The sequence below is a fragment of the Mesocricetus auratus genome, unplaced genomic scaffold, assembly GCF_017639785.1.
Source record: "Mesocricetus auratus isolate SY011 unplaced genomic scaffold, BCM_Maur_2.0 Super-Scaffold_4256, whole genome shotgun sequence".
Classification (NCBI taxonomy): domain Eukaryota; kingdom Metazoa; phylum Chordata; class Mammalia; order Rodentia; family Cricetidae; genus Mesocricetus; species Mesocricetus auratus.
The window spans coordinates 100,936,678-100,955,060 of NW_024429182.1; the positions used below are offsets into that span (position 1 = coordinate 100,936,678).

General features: G+C 44.6%; 2 protein-coding genes across 2 annotated transcripts; one reads left to right on the plus strand and one right to left on the minus strand.

The window, feature by feature from the left end:
• Positions 1-891: 891 nt before the first annotated feature.
• Positions 892-3,783, plus strand: LOC101844390 (thyroid hormone responsive). The gene is made up of 2 exons (XM_005073944.4): positions 892-1,495; positions 3,210-3,783. The coding sequence occupies exon 1, from the start codon at positions 1,024-1,026 to the stop codon at positions 1,474-1,476; it is 453 nt and encodes a 150-aa protein (XP_005074001.1). The 5' UTR covers positions 892-1,023; the 3' UTR covers positions 1,477-1,495; positions 3,210-3,783.
• A 6,197-nt stretch (positions 3,784-9,980) lies between these two features.
• Positions 9,981-17,777, minus strand: Ndufc2 (NADH:ubiquinone oxidoreductase subunit C2). Its single transcript, XM_005073943.4, has 3 exons — positions 17,471-17,777; positions 10,844-10,987; positions 9,981-10,147 (listed from the first exon to the last, which is right to left on the minus strand). Exons 1-3 carry the CDS (start codon positions 17,637-17,639, stop codon positions 10,098-10,100), a joined length of 363 nt encoding a protein of 120 aa, XP_005074000.1. The 5' UTR covers positions 17,640-17,777; the 3' UTR covers positions 9,981-10,097.
• Positions 17,778-18,383: the final 606 nt, after the last annotated feature.

The following is an 18,383-nucleotide window of genomic DNA, read 5'->3' on the forward strand; positions in this document are numbered from 1 at the left end:
TGAGGCAACATTTTACTTTGCAGCCTAGGCTGACCTGGAACTCATTATTTAGCCCAGGCTGGCCTCAAATTGATGGTGATCCCACTGCCTCAGACTCCTGAGTGTTAGCATTATTAGTTCAAGTCATCACAGCTGGCAAATTCTTTAACTTTTTTTTAATAGTTTTATTTAACCTTTATATGCATTGGGGTGAAAGTATCAGATCACCTGCAACTAGAGATACAGACAGTTGTGAGCTGCCATGTGGGTGCTGGGAATTGAACCTGGGTCCTCTGGAAGAACAGTAAGTGCTCTTAACCACTGAGCCATCTCTTTAGCCCTCAAATTCTTTAACTTAACATATTAATTTTGGAAAACTGCTCTTCCAGTTCAATCTAGGAAACAATTTGATGCCAAGTCTTTATCTACTGACTGATATGGGCTATACTGGACTAATGTGTCCTGCCAGCAGTTCTGTCACAGACAGGTGCTTGGTGGAAAAGTACTCCTGCTAGGACTTAGTCATGACATCACTCACTATGACTGGACTTCTGGCTCTGGTTTCAGGGCTCTTTGTCTTGCACCAAACTGTTCCATTTCAGGATACTGCTCCTGTGTTCTTTTCACAGCCAGTTACCTAGATTGAAGAACTAAGCTGTGTGCATTAGGAGGGAAGCAAGCAGCAAAGACGCAACTTGACTTCAGATACTCTAAAAGAAGTATTGGTTGCCTGTAGTCAAATGTACCGGCTGCCAAGGGGACAAAGCTTCCTTTTAACTGGCTGGACAAGCTGCTGAAGGAAGAGCTGGCCTCTCACTGAGGCAGTCATGCAGGCCTGAAATTACAAGCAGAAGGCTGGCAGGTTTGTCCCTGGGTGGATGGATCACCTGATAGAGACACTGGGGACCAAACCCTGGGATTGGCTTAAAACAGGGCTGTGTTGATCCAGTGGCTGGGCTTTGGCATCCTGTCAATCTTCTGTCTGCTCAAAAGCCTAGAAATAGTGCTGGGGCAGTCTGCCGGATTCTGAGAAAGGAAGCAGCCATGCAGGTGCTCACTAAACGCTACCCCAAGAACTGCCTGCTGACCGTCATGGATCGGTACTCGGCCGTGGTGCGCAACATGGAGCAGGTGGTGATGATCCCCAGTCTTCTGAGGGATGTGCAGCTGAGTGGGCACGGGGGCTCGGTCCAGGAGGGAGCCCCAGATCTCTATGCCTACTTCACCATGCTCAAGACCATCTGTGTAGAAGTGGAGCACGGGCTGCTGCCAAGGGAAGAGTGGCAGGCCAAGGTGGCCGGCAGCGAAGCCGGCGTCACGGAGAATGAAGCTGTTGAGGCAGAGGAGGCAGAAGAAGAGAGGATCTCGGGGGAGCTGGACCTAGAAGCTCAGTTTCATCTGCACTTCTCCAGCCTCCATCACATCCTCACCCACCTTACCCGTAAAGCCCAGCAGGTGACAAGGAAATACCAGGAAATGACAGGACAGGTCCTGTAGGCCTCCAACTCTAAGGAAGGTAATGGCAGTCCTGCCAGTGGGTTATACTCCATGAAGGGACAGGAGGGAGGAGGCCAAGCGAGCTCTCACGTCAGGGGTATTGGGACTATCAAGTGGGAAGGCCCAGGACTGGGCCTGTGTGCCTAGCATTCGCACCCTGTTGATAAGCAATGACTGTGAACTCCTACAAGGGAGAACACAAATGTAGCCTATGAGCACATCCCTCCTGTGTGTGTGTGTGTGTGCATTTGTTAGTAAATGTTTGTAGATTATGACTTGAATGAGTCTATTCCCAAGGTCAACAGAGTTTCTCTGTGTAACAGTCCTAGCTGTCTTGGAACTTGCTTTATAGTCCCAGCTGGCCTTGAAGTCATAGAGATCCGCCTACCTCTGCCTCCTGAGTGCTGGGATTAAAGGTGTTTGCCATCATGCCTGGCTTTCAAGGCCAACTTTTTGAAAGTTTTTAAATTATTTATTATGTTTTTGGTAATATACATATATATGTATGTACACACACACAGATATGTATATGGATGTGTGTGTGTGTCATGACACACATGGGAAGGTCAGAGAACAACTTGTGGGGGTCAATTCTCTCCTTTCACCGTGTGGGTCTGAGGGATTGAACTCTCATCATCAGACTTGGTACAGGGACCTTCATCTGCTGAGTCAGCCATCTGGCTGGCCTTTCATAAAGTTACTATTATTACTGTGTGTACATTATGTATGCTATGAGGAAGGGAGCTCTATGTGTGTGAGGTCAGAGGACAACTTTGTGGAGTGAGTACTCTCCTTCCACTTTCAACTTGGGTTGCAGGGATCAAATCAAGTCACTAGACTTGGGAGGTGACCTTCACCTTCTGAGCCACCTCACCATCCCAAAGCCACAACTACCTCTCCTCCTCCTTTTCTTTTCCTTTTTTTTCTTTTTGTTGTTGTTGAGACAGGGTCTCTCTATAAAGCTCCTGGAACTTGCTAAGTAGACCAGGCTGGTCTTCTAGAGGAGCTGGGTTCAATTCCCAGCACCACATGGCAGCTACCAACACTCTATAATACCAGTTCCTGACACCCATGGAAAAACATCAATGTCCAGTAAGCATGGACAGTAGTTATCTGAAATTATAGATAATGTCCACAGAGCTCTCCCCCCAGCTTTAATGTCGCCCTCTCAAATCCTCATCTTTTGCTCTCCATAGCCTGTGTACCTCACAGGACAGCTGAGCCGAAGAATGAGGGGCACTCAGAGGTCAGAATCCTTCCATGGACCTAAAGGAATGAGCCTCTGTCTGTACCCACTCCCAACAGTGCTTCAATCCAGGCTTCGACACTACCTTGTTCTGGAAGGTCTCCTGGTAGGAGCCTTGGGCTCTCTAGACCCACAAGCTTCTTAAACTCTGACTCATGACCATATGGAGTCATAACTGAAAATCTTTTTTTTTTCAAGACAGATTTATTTGTACAGTTCTGGTTGTCTTCGAACACACTCTATAGACCAGGTTGGCCTTGAACTCACAGAGATCTACTTGCCTCTGCCGGCCAAGTGTTGGGACTTAAGGCGTGTGCCACCAACACCCGGATTGATTTGATTTGATTACATTCTCTCTCTCTCTCTCTCTCTCTCTCTCTCTCTCTCTCTCTCTCTGTCTCTCTGTCTCTCTCTCTCTGTCTCTCTCTCTCTCTCTCTCACACACACACACACACATTTGACTTTTTAAACATTCCACACTCTACAGGTGACTTTACCCTGAGAGAGGGAAGACTGACGAGGACTCAATGGTGCATCAGCCTTGGGACCGGAAGGGAAGACCCAGCTGACAGCGAAGGGGACTTGTGTCTCTGGGAAGCTTCCCCACCGACAGCTGATGGAGTTTGTGGACTCAGTTGCAGGCTCACCCTTAAGATGTCTGTTTCGATTCCCAACTTCTCCTCCTTAGCAAGGAGCCAAAGTTCACATCTCGTGGATGTCATTTAGTGCCCAGTGTCACAAGTTATTTATCCCAGGAGCCCAAATTCCCCTCATGTATAAAACAGAGATGCTGTGTCTACCTCACAAGGTTACTAAAAGGAAACAGGGAATCAAAAGCACTTGGCACGTACTGACACTCTAACAGCTGGCATCGCTCCTAACGCCGGAATGCATGCTATGTGTAGCTCTTGCTTTTCACCCCACAGAAGAGGCAAAGGTAGCTGAGTGTGCGAGACGAGCTACTCGCCCCGTTGAATCTGATGACCACTGATGAGGCTGAGCACAGGTGAACTATGAACCTATTTATTGCAGTCACAATAAAAAAAATCATGGTGTGTTCATGTTTTTTTCTTTTTTAAAGTACTGTCTCTAATATAATTTCCACAAGTGCACTCTTGGACACCAAATTCTGTGTCTGAGTTTCCCAGAAACAATTTGTTATATCCATACTGTTACCTAATTTGAAATCAAGTATCTACTAATTTTACTCACCTCTAAAACCTAATCTGATTATATATAGGTTTGTAAAGAAAAAGAAGGGGAAGGGCTGCAGAGATGGCTCAGTGGTTAAGAGCACTAGCTGGTCTTATCTAAATTTAAACTGGAAAAAAAAAAAAGAGCACTAGCTGGTCTTCCAGAGGTCCTGAGTTCAAATCCCAGCAACCATATGATGGTTCACAACCATCTATAGTGAGATCTGGTGCCCTCTTCTGGCCTGCAGCTGTACATGCAGGAAGAACATAAATAAATACATATAATGTACATAAGAAAGGACTTAGAGTTGTCCTGAAAGAAGTGTGTGTATTTTAACCTTAGTTAGGGTTTCCATTGAAAAAGAAAAAAGGGCCGGGCGTTGGTGGCGCACACCTTTAATCCCAGCACTCGGGAGGCAGAGGCAGGTGGATCTCTGTGGGTTCAAGGCCAGCCTGGTCTACAGAGCAAGTTCCAGGACAGCCTCCAAAGCCACAGAGAAACCCTGTCTCGAAAAACCAAAAAAAAAAAAAAAAAAAAAGGGGGGGGGGTGAGCAGCATTTGGGTTTGATGAGCTGTAAAGAATTGTTTCTCTGTGAGTTCCAGGACAGCCCAAACTACATACTAAGACCCTGTGGTGACAAGCACCTTCTGTCTGCTAGGTGTGGTTTTCTAGTGTCAAAGCTTCAGCAGACTATGGCAGCTACCAAGTTTTTTTTCCGGCATGATCTATCCTTTACTAGCTTTGTCAAACTATTCACCCTATTGAATCTTCCCAAACCCCACTCTGCATTGTTATAGAGAGAGCTCAGAAATACAAGCCTGTTTTAACGTTTAAGGGGGCGTGGTTAGATGGAGCAGTGGGTAAGGATGCTTGCCACCAAGCCAGAGGACCTGCGTTTGATCCCTGGAAATCACATAAGGAGAGAACCAACTCCCATACACCGTCCTCCACACACCTGCCATGGCATGTGCCTGTGCAGACACCCTAAATATGAAATGTAAATATAAACCCTTTTGGTGAACCAAGAGTGACGTGTCTTAATCCTTATGCTTGGATGAACTGAGGCAGGAGATCAAAAGTACACAGTCAGCTGGGCTACATAGGAATGAGGTCTCATAAAATCCCAAACCCAAACCAAATAAAACCTTCTGGTAACTTCCCAGGACTTACTGGGATCAAATTGAAATCTCTTTGTATGACGCACACACTTCATAATCTCGCTTATTTTGTACCCTCCTGGCACCGGAAGAGTAGGGGGGGGGGATGTTGGCAAGGGTCACATACTATCTCAGACTTCACAGGCACAATTGTCACTACTATTCAAATCCATGGTTGGAGCATTAAAGCAACCACAAACAACACATACACAAATGAACATGGCTGCTTTCTAATAAAACTTTTTCAATACTGGGTCTTCAGATGGTATGGTTCTTGCCCAGGTTGCATGACTTCAGTCCCCAACACTGGGGAGGTAGAGGCAGGAGGAACAGAAGTTGAAGGTCATCTTCTGCTACACATCGAGTTCAAAGTCATCCTGGACTAGAGACTGCCTCACAAACAAACAAAACAAAACAAAAAAAAAAACCAAAAAACAACCGTCCCCATAACTTTATCAGCAGTAAGCCAAATCTGATTCACATACAAGTTTTTCATTTATTTTTTGTGTTACTAGGAATGGAACCAGTGCCTGTAGCTGCTACAAAATATTCTACTGTAGATACATATACTCTACTGAGCCATATCCACAGACTCTAAACTTAAAAATATTCTAACCAGGTGGTGGTGGCACACCCCTTTAATCCCAGCACTTGGGAGGCAGAGGCAGGTGAATTTCTGTTTGAGGACAGCCTGGTCTACAAAGCGAGTTCCAAGACAGGCTCCAAAGCTACACAGAGAAACCCTGTCTCGAAGAAAAAAAAATTATCTTGAAACACCAAACCAAAAAAAATTTTTTTCTTTTCAACTAGGGGCTAAAAAGATGGCCCAGGAGTTAAAAACACTGGCTGCTCTTCCAGAGAATCAGGGTTTGATTCCCAGCACCCACATGGTAGCTAATCACCATCTGTAATTCCAGTTTTTTTATTGACATTTATTTATGCTGGGATTTTATAATGCTGGGACTAAAGGTGTGCACCACCAATGCCTGGCAACATTTATTTCTTTTTATATAACTTTTAATTTAAATTAGAAAATCTTGTTTTACATATCAATCCAAGTTCCCTCTCCCTCCCATCCTCCCATGCTCCCCACCAACCCCCCTCTACTCCCCAGGGAACGTGAGGCCTTCTATGGGGGATCATCAAAGTCTGTCACATCATGTATCTAGGCTGAGAGAGTATCCCTCCATGGGGAATGGGCTCCCAAAGTCCATTCGTGCAGTAGGGATTGGTTCCACTACCAGAGGCCCTATAGACTACCAAGATCTCCTGACACCCACGTTCAGGGGGCCTGGTTCAGTCCTGGTAACTGGTTCCCTGGCTGTCAGACTGGGGTTTGTGAGTTCTCACTTGTTCAGGTCAGCTGTTTCTGTGGGTTTCCCCAGCATGGTCTTGTTCGCTTTGCTCATCACTCCTCCCTCTCTACAACTGGATTCCAGGAGTTTGGCTCAGTGCTTAGCTGTGGGTCTCTGCTTCTGCTTCCATCAACTACTGGGTAAAGGTTCTAGGATGGTGTTTAAGGTAGTCATCAATCTCATTATAGGGGAAGTGCATTTAAGGTAGCCTCTCCACTACTGCTTAGATTCTTAGTTGGGGTCATCCTTGTGGATCTCTGGACATTTCCCTAGTGCAAGATTTCTCTTTAAACCTATAATGGCTCCTTTTATTATGGTATGTCTTTTCTTGCTCTCTTCTGTTCTTCCCCTGACTCAGTCTTCCTGATCGTTCATGTTCTCCCTCTCCTCTTCTCCCTTTCCCTTTCTCCTACTCCCCCCTCACCTCCACCCCTGTGCTCCCAATTTGCTCAGGAGATCTTGTCTCTTTCCCCTTCTCTGGGGGACTATGTAGGACTCTCAGAGTCCTCCTTGTTTCCTAGCTTATCTGGTGGTGTGGATTGTAGGCTGGTAATCCTTTGCTCTATGTCTAAAATCCATATATGAGTGAGTATATACCATGCTTGTCTTTTTGTGACTGGGTTACCTCACTCAGGATGGTTTCTTCTAGTTCCATCCATTTGCCTGCAAATTTCAAGATTTCATTGTGTTTTTTTCCGCTGAGTAGTACTCCATTGTGTAAATGTACCACTTTTTCTCTACCCACTCTTCAGTTGAGGGGCATCTAGGTTGCTTCTAGGTTCTGGCTATTACAAATAGTGCTGCTATGAACATAGTTCATACAACAGATGTCCTTGTTGTATAAATGTTCATCTTTTGGGTATATGCCTAAGAGTGGAACTGCTGTCTTGTGGTAGACTGATTCCCATTTTCCTGAGAAACCGCCATTCTGATTTCCAAAGTGGCTGTACAAGTTTGCACTCCCACCAGCAATGAAGGAGTGTTTTCCTTTCTCCACATCCTCTCCAGAATAAATTGTTCTAGGCTGTATAACTCCAGTTCCAAGGAGACCCAGGGCCCTCTTCTGGTCTGTGCATGCATTGCACACATACACACAGGCAAAATACCCACACACATAAAAAAACTAATTAATATGAAAAAAGAAAGGTCTGTATTGATACTCACTAACAAACTGTTTTAAAAAGTATTTCCAACTGAAAGGAGGGGGCTAGAGAGATGGCTCAGCTCTTAAGAGCACTGGCTGCTCTTCCAGAGGACCCAGGTTCAATTCCCAGCATCTACATGGCAGCTCACAACTGCCTATAACTCCAGTTGAAGGGAATCCTGCACCCTTTCCTGCCTCTGAGGGCACCCACTCTGTGCACAGATATACATGCAAACAAAATAAAATACATAAAAAACGAGTCTTTAGAATAAATCTTTCAAGTGGGCTGGTAAGATGGTTTAGGGGTTAAAGGTACTTGCTGCCAAGCCTGGAAACCCAGGTTTGAAGGATTCCTGCAAGTTCTTTTCTGACCTTCACATGCATACATAATACACAGAATACATGCACAACACTTTATGTAGGTGATGTTTTCCTGTACCAGCAGCAGCTCTCGAAACAGCTACCCAGTGTTAATATTAATTATAAATGCTTGACCAATTAACTCAGGTTTGTTAATAGGTAACTCTTATTTTTCAGTTAACCCATATTTCTTATCTATCCTTTGCCATGTGGCTGGGTACCTTTTCTCAGTATGGCATGCCCATCTTGTTTCTCTGTCTGCTCTTGACCCCCGACTCGCCCTTTTTCTTCCCAGCATTTCTAGTCTGGCTCTCCTGCCTAACCTTATCCTGTTCAGCCTTTCGCCAGTCAGCTTGTCTATTAAACCAATCATAGTGACATATATCCACTCAATGTAAAGGAATAGTCCACAACTTTAAGTCTTTCAAATTTCTTAAATATGGACAAATAAGCAGCCACGGAGGTGGGTGGCTCTATGGATTACTGCACTTGACAAGCCTGGGTCTTAGCTGGTGGAAGAATACTGACTCCTGCAAGATGTCCTCTGAGGGTCACCCATGGCACATACAAGTGTTCTTGCTCTTACACACACACACACACACACACAGACTGTGATTAAAGGTGTTTACTACCATGCCTAGCTAATAATTTTTTGTAATAAACCAAAAACAAAAAAACAAACTAAAAAACTAAACAAAACAAAAACCCCCAAAACCAAGAATTCAGTGGGTGGTGGTGCATGTTTTTTTATTCCAGCACTCAGTAGGCAGAGGCAGGTGGATCTCTGGGAGTTCAAGGCCAGCCTGGTCTACAGAGTGAGTTCCAGGACAGCCAGAGATGTTACACAGAGAAACCCTGTCTTGAAAACCACCACCACCACCACCAAGAGAAAACAACGAATGATTTGAAGAGGGGGAGGAGGAATTGGAGGAGCCACCAGAACACAGCCCACAGAATCAACTAAGCAGGGTTGTTCATAGGGGCTCACAGAGACTGAAGCAGTAGTCACAGAGCTTGGTGTTTTGAGCTGACTTCTGACAGTGGGAATGGGGTGTCTCTGACTCTTTCACCTGCTTTTGGGACTCTTTTCTTCTACTGGATTGCCTTGTCCAGTCTTGATGTGAGGGTTTAGGCCTGATCTTATTGTATCTCGTGTCATGTTCAGTTGATGTCTCTGGGAAGCCTGCTCTTTTCTGGGGGGAGATGGGAATGGGAAAAGAGGGGTGGATTTAGGGGAGAGGGCAGGTGTAGGGGCTAGGAAGAGTGGAGGGAGGGGAAGCTTTGGTTTGAATGTATTGTATGAAAAAAGAACAAATAAAAATTAAAACAAAACAAACAAGGATTCAGAGGCCAGAGTTAGTGCTGGCATACACCTATAATTCTGAATTTCAAAGGGAGGCTGAAGTAGGATCGATGTTTTGAGGCTAGCCTGAGCCACGAAGCAAAATTTTGTCTCAAGATGAGTATGACAGCATATACCTGAAATCTCCAAAGTTGGGGGGGGAGGTTGGAGGATCAGGTGTGCAAGGTCATTTTCAGATACAAAGGGAGTTCAAGGTCAGCTGAGTTATAGCAGACCCAGCTTTGAAACAAACAAATACTCATTTATTTATTTTTGGTTGTTTTTTGAAACAGGACTTCCCAATGTAACCTTGGCTGACCTGGAACTTGCTATGTAGACCAGGCTGCACAAAAACTTACAGAGATTAACTTACTTCTTTCTCTAACTATGTACTAGGACTAAAGGTGTGCACCACCACACCCAGCTAAATACATACATTTTTAAAAGGAGCCGTGGTGGAGAGATGGCTCAGCAGTTAAGACTGTATACTGCTCTTGCAAGGGTTGGAATTCAATTCCAAACACACACACTGGGCAGCTCACAACCACTTCTATAAACTCCAGTTCCAGGGCATTTGATACCCCTTCTGGTCTCCTTGGATGTTCAAGTCTACAAACCTGCACCCCTCTCCCCCACATACATGGAAGCACTCAGTGCACAAGCATACATGGGCACACATAAACAGAAAACAGGAAAGGAACAGAGTGCTTATAACAACTATTTTAATTACATTTACTAACCTAAACTTCAACTGTTACAGAGAGAAATTCCATAAAATTCAGAAAATACTCAGGTTGTGGTGAACAGGAGCCTTTGAAGACTTCAACGCACTGGATGGAATACTTCAAAAATTTCACCGTAAGTTTTCTTCTCTGTGAAAGAATCATAAAAGATTCATTTTAAAGTTATACTTTAAAAATGTGGCGGGTATTTGTGGCACACACCTTTAATGCCAGCACTTGGGAGGCAGAGGCAGGCGGATCTCTGTGAGTTCGAGGCCAGCCTGGTCTACAGAGCGAGTTCCAGGACAGCCTCCAAAACAATACAGAGAAACCCTGTCTCAAAAACAAACAAACAAACAAAAATAAAAAAAATTCTATTTCTTGGGTTAGAGATGTGGCTCAGGAGTGGAACACTTTCTGAGTGTGTAATAAGGCCACAGGCTTATTCCTCAGCATTCAGAAAAAACCAGAAAACTAAGAACCAAATAAAGGTTGGAATCTGGAATGTGACTATGTAGTGAAAAAGGGGCATTCAGAATGGATATGTGTTTTGTTTTTGTTTTCCAGACAGGGTTTCTCTGTGTAGCTTTGTAGACCAGGCTGGCCTCGAACTCACAGAGATCCACCTGTGTATGCCTTCCGAGTACTGGGTTAAAGGCGTGCGTCACCACCTGGCTGGGTATGTTCTTATGAAAGACATTTTATATGGATTCAAGAGATTCTGGTCTACTAAGGAATATGTGGGAGCGCATCAACAAGACAGTATCTGAAGCCATGGACAAGATTAGTCAGGGAAAATGAGACAAAGTCAACAAAGAGGGTTTTCTTTCAATTAACATGAAATACCTTTTTCAGGAAAATCTTCTGGATGTAATTTCATATACCCAAACATGTCATGGTCCCTCACAGCATACAAATACTCTTGACGTTTTAAAAGAAAATATCCAACAAAATAAAAGGAAGTAACGTATAGAAGTTGTCGATGCAAACCTGCAATTGACAAACCCCAAAAGCAAAAAATCAGTCAAAGCACATAAAGAATTTCATTTTTATGTTACATCCAGAGAACACCCCTCCAACCCCATCCCCAGGGTCTCACACAACCCAGATTAAAATTGGTACTTGCTTTCCTTATATCTTATATCATTCTCCATCTCAGAGAACGGCCAGTACTACCATTCACCAAAGAGTTGAATACTCTTCCATTTTACAGCCTCTTTCCCACACCCAGATCAGAACTCTCCCCCTTCAGACCAGAGCCACCTGCTCTGATCCAGCTTTGACTTGGTCACCTTTTACCTCCATCTCAAATTTCCATCTGTGAAATACCAAGCACTGGTGACTGCAGTGCCCAGCGACTACGTCATCATGCTATAGGCTCAGATATCAACAACTCTACAATGGCTTCCTAACTTGTGGAGTTCAAAGGGCGTGGTGACTTGAAAGAAAATGGCCCTCATAGGTCCACAGGGAGAGGCACTATTAGGCCTTGTTGGAGTAGGTGTGTCACTAGGGAATGGAAGGGCTTTGAGGTCTCAGATGCTCAACAAGGCTCAATGAGGCAGTCTCTTCCTGCTGTCTTTGATCCAGAGGCAGAACTTTCAGCTACTACCTCTCCAGCACCATGTATGCCTGTGTGCTGCCATGCCTCCGTGGTGACAATGGACTAAACCTCCGAACTGTAAGTCAGCCCCAAGTAAATGTTTTCCTTCACAAGAGTTACTGTGGTCATGGTGTATTTCATAAATGGAGAGATGGCTCAGTGGTTAAGAGCATTGGCTGCTCTTCCAGAGGACCAGGGTTCAATTCCCAGCAATCACTGGCAGCTCACAACTGTCTGTAACTCCAGTTCCAGGAGATCTGGCACCTTCACACAGACATACATGAGAATAAAATATCAATGTACATAAAATAAATAAATCTTTTTTTGTTTTTGTTTTTTGAGACAGGGTTTCTTTGTATTGTTTTGGAGCCTGTCCTAGAACTAGCTCTTATAGACCAGGCTGACCTCGAACTCACAGAGATCTGCCTGCCTCTGCCTCCCAAGTGCTGGGATTAAAGGTGTGCGCCACCAACACCTGGCTAAAATAAATAAATCGTTAAAAAAAAGTTGTATTATAATTTGTTCCTGTCTCTACCATCATATAGTACCTAATCTATATCTATTAAATTAATTAATGGCTTTGGGCAAGTAAAGTTACTACCTCTGAAAAAAAGAAAATACCTGATAGGCGGTGGAGGCAGCACACACCTTTAATCCCAACATTTAGGAGCAAGTGGAGGTGGATCTCTCTGATTTCAAGGCCAGCCTGGTGTAGAGCGCAAAATTCCAGGATAGTTAGGTCAACACAGAGAAACACTATCTTGAAAAAACAAAACCCAACCAACCAACAACAATGAAAAATACCTACTTTACCTTTCTTATTCTAGTAATCAACAAATCAAGGCAAAAATGTATATAAAGGAATTTTGGAAAATGTGGAAAGCAATAAAAATATAAGATACAAAAAATACTTATTTTTATGTGTGTGTGTGTCTGTGTACCTAAGCATATATGTATGTGCACCAATAAATGCAGTAGCGTGTGCAGGTCAAAAGAGGGTGTTGGATCCTCTAGAACTCAAGTTACAGGCATTTGTGAGCTACCATGTGAATACTGGAAATCAAACCTGGGTCCTCTGTAAGAGCAATCAGTGATCTTGACTACTGAGCTACCTCTCTAGCCTGACAAGTTATTCTTATAGTCTGGGACAGGAGAGAGTCCAAGTTCTTTTGTTGTTTCAAGGCCTGATTTCTTTGTGTAGTCCTGACTGTCCTGGAACTAGCTCTGTATACCAAGCTGGCCTCAAGCTCACAGAGATCCACCTGCCACTGCCTTCCAAGTGCTGGGATTAAAGATGTGTGCCTCCATCACCTAGGTGGGTCCAGGTTCTTCTGCTTCAAACAGCCATGAATCCCCCAAACTGGTTCTCTGAGCTATAGTAAGCTAGTGCTCCAAGCCCTCCTGTGTGCCACTGAACTATACAAAAGCCCAGACTACAATGACCCACACACTTCTCAGCAGAAAACCTTACACATGTTTTAGATATTGAGGCCAGGACCCAAGGCATGGCTTGGTCTTTCTCCAGGTTTCCACTCCCCCAGCTTTCTTTCTGTAGTTTTTCTCCACAATCTTTTTTCCTTTCTTTCCTTTATTTGATGAACCTAAACCCGGAAGCCATCGTGCTATTTACATATGATACATTACCAATATTACACTAAAAATCAACAAACATTTAATTTTTAGACTTAATTACCAACTAACTTGAAGTGGTAAAAATCAACAAGGTTTTTTGTTTGTTTGTTTGGTTTTCAAGACAGGGCTTCTCTGTGTAGCTCTGGCTGCCCTGGAACTCTATGTAGACCAGGCCGGCTTTGAACTCTGAGATCTGCCTGCCTCTGCCTCCTGAGTGCTGGGATTAATGGCTTAAACCACCACCAACTGCAAATATAAGTAGATTTTTTTTTCAACAAAGGTTTTTAAACACAGGTGACAGACAACAGAATAATGGGACAGTGGTGGTGCACAGCTGTAATTACAGCACTTAGGAGGCAGACACAAGCAGATCTCTAGGAGTTCAAGGTCAGTCTGGGTTGTAAATCAAGTTCCAAGACAGACTGGACTGTTACACAAAGAAAACCTGTCTTGAAAACAAAGCAGAAAAAGAAATGCTATTTAGTATTTCCTACAAACTTAAAAAGAGATTTGCATATCATCACCAGACTATTCCATTATTACCTGTAGAATGTCAAGTATTCTCCAAGGCTACAGTCCAAAACTCCATCATTCATCTCACTTCCCACTCAACTCTCCAAGAAACACCACACAGGGTCTCACTTGTTACTGTATATTACGGTTTGAATGGGAAATGTCCTCCACTTAGGCACTTGGTCCCCAGCTGGTGGTACCATTTTAGGAGGCTGTAGAACTTTAGGAGGGTGGGTCTACCTGGGTCACTGGTTTTGAGGGCCTGAGGTCTTATACCCTATTCTCAATTCCTGTCTCACCTTTGTTTCCTGACTTGCTCTGATGTGAGCAGCTCCTGGCAGAATGGGCTACATCTCCTTTCTTTCTTTACCTTTTCTTTTTGAGACAAGGTAATGTTGTAATTTATAAAAAAAAAAGGGGGGGGGTTGAGAAAAAGACAGCCATAAGACAGACCTCACGTGGAGGTTTTTTGTTTTTTAGGGGAAAGGGAATGGGAAAAGGGGGAGACAGGAGCAGCAGAAGAGAAAAAGGGGAGCAGACAGGCCGAGAGACAGACAGAGAAAGACAGGAGGTGGGCAGGGCCCTTTTAAAATGTAGTGAATGTGCACAGGTGGCTGCAGCTGAGGATATATCCTGTCAGAACCCCAAGGACAGGCCAGTACAGAAGCCTGAATACTAACAGGTAGCCCTGGCTGCCCTGGAACTATGTAGACCAGACTGGCCTCAAACTCATAGAGGTCTGCCTGACTCTCTCTCTAATGAGTGAAGAAAACTGTTATCCCTGGCTCAAAAAATTGTTTTAAAATAAACTTCTTTATGACTTATAATCAGTAAATGTTTGATTTATACACCTACTTTAAAAGTCACCTGGTTGTGGTGGTGAGCACCTGTAATCCAGCACTTATGAGGCAGAGGCAAGCAGATCTCTGCGAGTTCCAGTCCAGTCTGGTCTACATACTGAGACCTTTTGTTTTTGTTTTCTGAAACAGGGTTTCTCAAGTAACAGCTCTAGCTGTCCTGGAATTAGCTCTGTAGACCAGGCTTACATACTGAGATTTTTGTCTCAAAGGAAAAAAACAAAGTTGGGCAGTGGAGGCACACGCCTTTAACCCCAGTACTTGGAAGGTAGTTCCAGACCAGCCTGATCTACAGAGCAAGTTCCAAGACAGGCTCCAAAACTATACAGTGAAACCCTGTCTCAAAAAACCAAAAAAAAAAAAAAAAAAACCTACACATTGGGGGTTACTCAAATATTTCTTGGGCAAAGCGTGCTGTGAGTGGACAAGGTTTAAGAACATTGAGCTATACCAACACAGTTCGTCTTCAGTAAATGCTGTAGAGGAAAATGGTCTTCAGACCACCATCTCCAACAGCAATCCAGGTTCAAGGAATTTAGAAGTTTAGACTCCCAGTCCCAAGTGCTGTATACATACCATTTCATTTCTGACATAGATAGAAAATTTCCTTGGAATTGAATCACTAGTAGGATAGAGAGAGTGTCACACTCCAAAGCATATGTTCTTCTGGTTAGCCTGGAACTCACTCTGTAGACCAGGATGGCCTTGAATGAAGAGATCTGCCTGCCTCAGCTTCCCAGGAACTGGGATTAAAGGTGTGCATGCCTGCCACAAATCATATGCTCTTCTCCAGCTTCTTGAAGAAAAGCTGAACTGGAAACACTGAGGTGCCATAAAGTGACACACAGTCCATATCCTAGTCGATCTGTTCTTTCTATGGGATATTTCCCCCCATATCTGTATCTCTTTCATGCTCCCAAAGTACTCTCTATCACGAGATTTCCAGCGTTCTTTTTTTAACATTTCTTTTTTTTTTAAGATTTATTTATTTATTACATATACACCAGATTGAATTGTAGATGGTTGCGAGCCACCATGTGGTTGCTGGGAATTGAACTCATGACCTCTGGAAGAGCAGTCAGTGCTCTTAACCTCTGAGCCATCTCTCCAGCCCTTATCACGAGATTTCTATCAAGGCACATATCTACTACTCCAAGATCAATAGCAGGTATTTATTTGTACTTCTGACTAACTTGCAGCTCTTCACCCCACATAGTCAGTGTGTACCCAGTGTCTGGCACAGGGAAGGTCTAGTCAGTTCCTTCTCACTCAGCACCTTTTGTGTGTTATGCACTGTGTCCATAGAACTCACAGAAATGCCATAACAAATACATGAAGATCCATTCTTCTCATCTGTTAGATGAGGAAACTGGCAGATTGACCACATGACCTGCCAAGGTGACACAGACAGAAAACAATGGAATAAAAACATGGAGTTCCCAAGTGACAGGCTTAGAAGAATGTGGTGTGTGTGTGTGTGTGTGTGTGTGTGAAGAGAGAGAGAGAGAGAGTGTGTGTGTGTGTGTGTGTGTGTGTAGAGAGAGAGAGAGAGAGAGAGAGAGAGAGAGAGAGAGAGAGAGAGAGAGAGAGAGATCTCCCTAGAAATACAAACAAAAGATTGTGTCGAAAAGAATGTCCAAAATAGTGTTTGAGTACTAATGGTCCTAGGATTTCATGTATGTTGGCCTCCAGGCCTAACACAGAGATGATTAACTGGGATGATTCTTAGTGGCTGGGACCATTTCATTAGCTTTCTTGTAACTGTGGTCCTTAGCTTCAATTGATGGTTTGTATACTGACAAACCTGACCCTTACCACTGAACTCCCTCGGCTCTCAAAAGTTTTACTGTCTTACCCACCCAGAGGATAAACTGCCATCATTTACACAATATAACCCCTGCAGTTCTTACCTAGTCATGCACACTGAGCAATCAAACCCACCCAGTTTCACAAGTCCTTTCGCCTCCTCCTCAGGCCTAGGAAGCTCTTTTAACTTTGCCTGATACTCAAAGTTCACAGTGAGATGGATGAAGACACTTGCTACCAAGACTGACAAGTGGAATTCAATTCCCTCAGGTTGTCCACCAATTCCCTCAGGTGGTCATCTGTTTCCCACATACCCCCACACAAATAATCAATAGGACAAAGTTCGAAAACACCCAAAGTTAGCTTCCTTCCTTCCTCTTTAGAATTCTACAGTTCTTAGCACAGTTGTGTTAGCTATAATCAATCTTGACAGGAAGTCAGTGACATACTAGAATATAAGGCTTGCTGGTTTATTGACAGTCTCCTACTCAAAATGTTCTCCGAACAGCCGTAGTAGAAGCATCTGGGAGTTTGTACACATTAGCCCCTTCCCCAGACCTTATGAGTCAAACCAGTATTTTAGCAGGATCCCTAGATTATTCTTATGAGTTTCAAGTCTATGAAGCTGTGGTTCACACACTAATGCAAGCCCCGCTCCTTAACTAGCCATGAGACCGTGGGCAAGCTGCTTTAACCTCTCTTAGGTTCTGGGTCCTCGTTAGTGACAATACTTTCCCATGTCTTTTTTTTTTTTTTTTAACCTACTGTTATCACGCTCATAAGAGTGACAGCAGTGCGAGTATGGAGTGAGCAACAATTTAGCTCGAAGAAGAGCTCGAACTAAGTGTGAAACCTAGAATTCCCTGCTGCGCCGCACCTGAGTTTCTTCAATCTGGTTAGATTGGGTTCTGAAGAGCTACAGGGGGCCTACCGCCTGGGGAAGCCAGGCGCTCGCTCTTAGCTAGGCAGGAAGGCCCCGAAAAGCACGGATGCGGGGGGCGGGCCACGGCAGGCAGCCCCGCAGCCCCTCCTGCGGGCGGCTCCCGCTCAAGCAGCCCTCACCTGCTTTGAACACAGGCCTCAAGTGCAACGCGTTATCCAGCAGGCCGGCGCAGTAGCCCAGGAAGCCGGTGTAGACAAGCCGCGGGTCGTTGAGCTTGGGCGGGGGCAGGCCCCGGGACTCATCCGGCAGGAATGTTAAGGGTTCGTGGCCCGGCCGTCCGCTCATCATTTTGATGCCGGTTCCACGTGAGGTCTGACCTCAAGACCGTAACTATACGAAAATCCACCACGACGACCGCGGCGACCGATACCGTTCTCCTCCGAGCTCCGGGCTGAAGGGCACAGCGCACGGCGGTGCGGCGTCCAAAAGCTTCCCCGCCTGTGCAGCCTTAGGAACACTAGCACTCGAGGTTCCGGGCTACTAAGTGGCCCACAATACGTGAAGACTCGCGCTGACGTTGGAGTGAGGGTTTGGGGGCCAGATGCCAATCCAGTCCAGGGGTACAGTAAATGACCCAAAGTGGGCAAAGACGAAGAGATATTGATATTTATTTTTGCCCATTTCTCACACAGGAAAAATCTTCCCAGTTTCCCTTCACCTGCCCCCCCCCCCCCACCGTGCTTCTTCAGAAAATATTATCTTTGCATTCAACAATCAACACCCAGAAGTGGTCGTGGTGGATAGTTCATTTATTGAATTCCATAAAAGCTAGCTTTTCTGGGGTTCCAACTGTTCATGTGCAGTTACATCCTCCAAAGCCTAAAATTAAGGTACGGTCTGCAGCGATCTGCAGCGAAGTATTCAGAGAAGGCCTGGAGCAGATCGTTTAACCTATTTTTTTTTTTTTTTGAGGGGGGGTGGTTTCGAGACAGGGTTTCTCTGTGGCTTTGGAGGCTGTCCTGGAACTAGCTCTTGTAGACCAGGCTGGTCTCAAACTCACAGAGATTCTCCTGCCTCTGCCTCCCGAGTGCT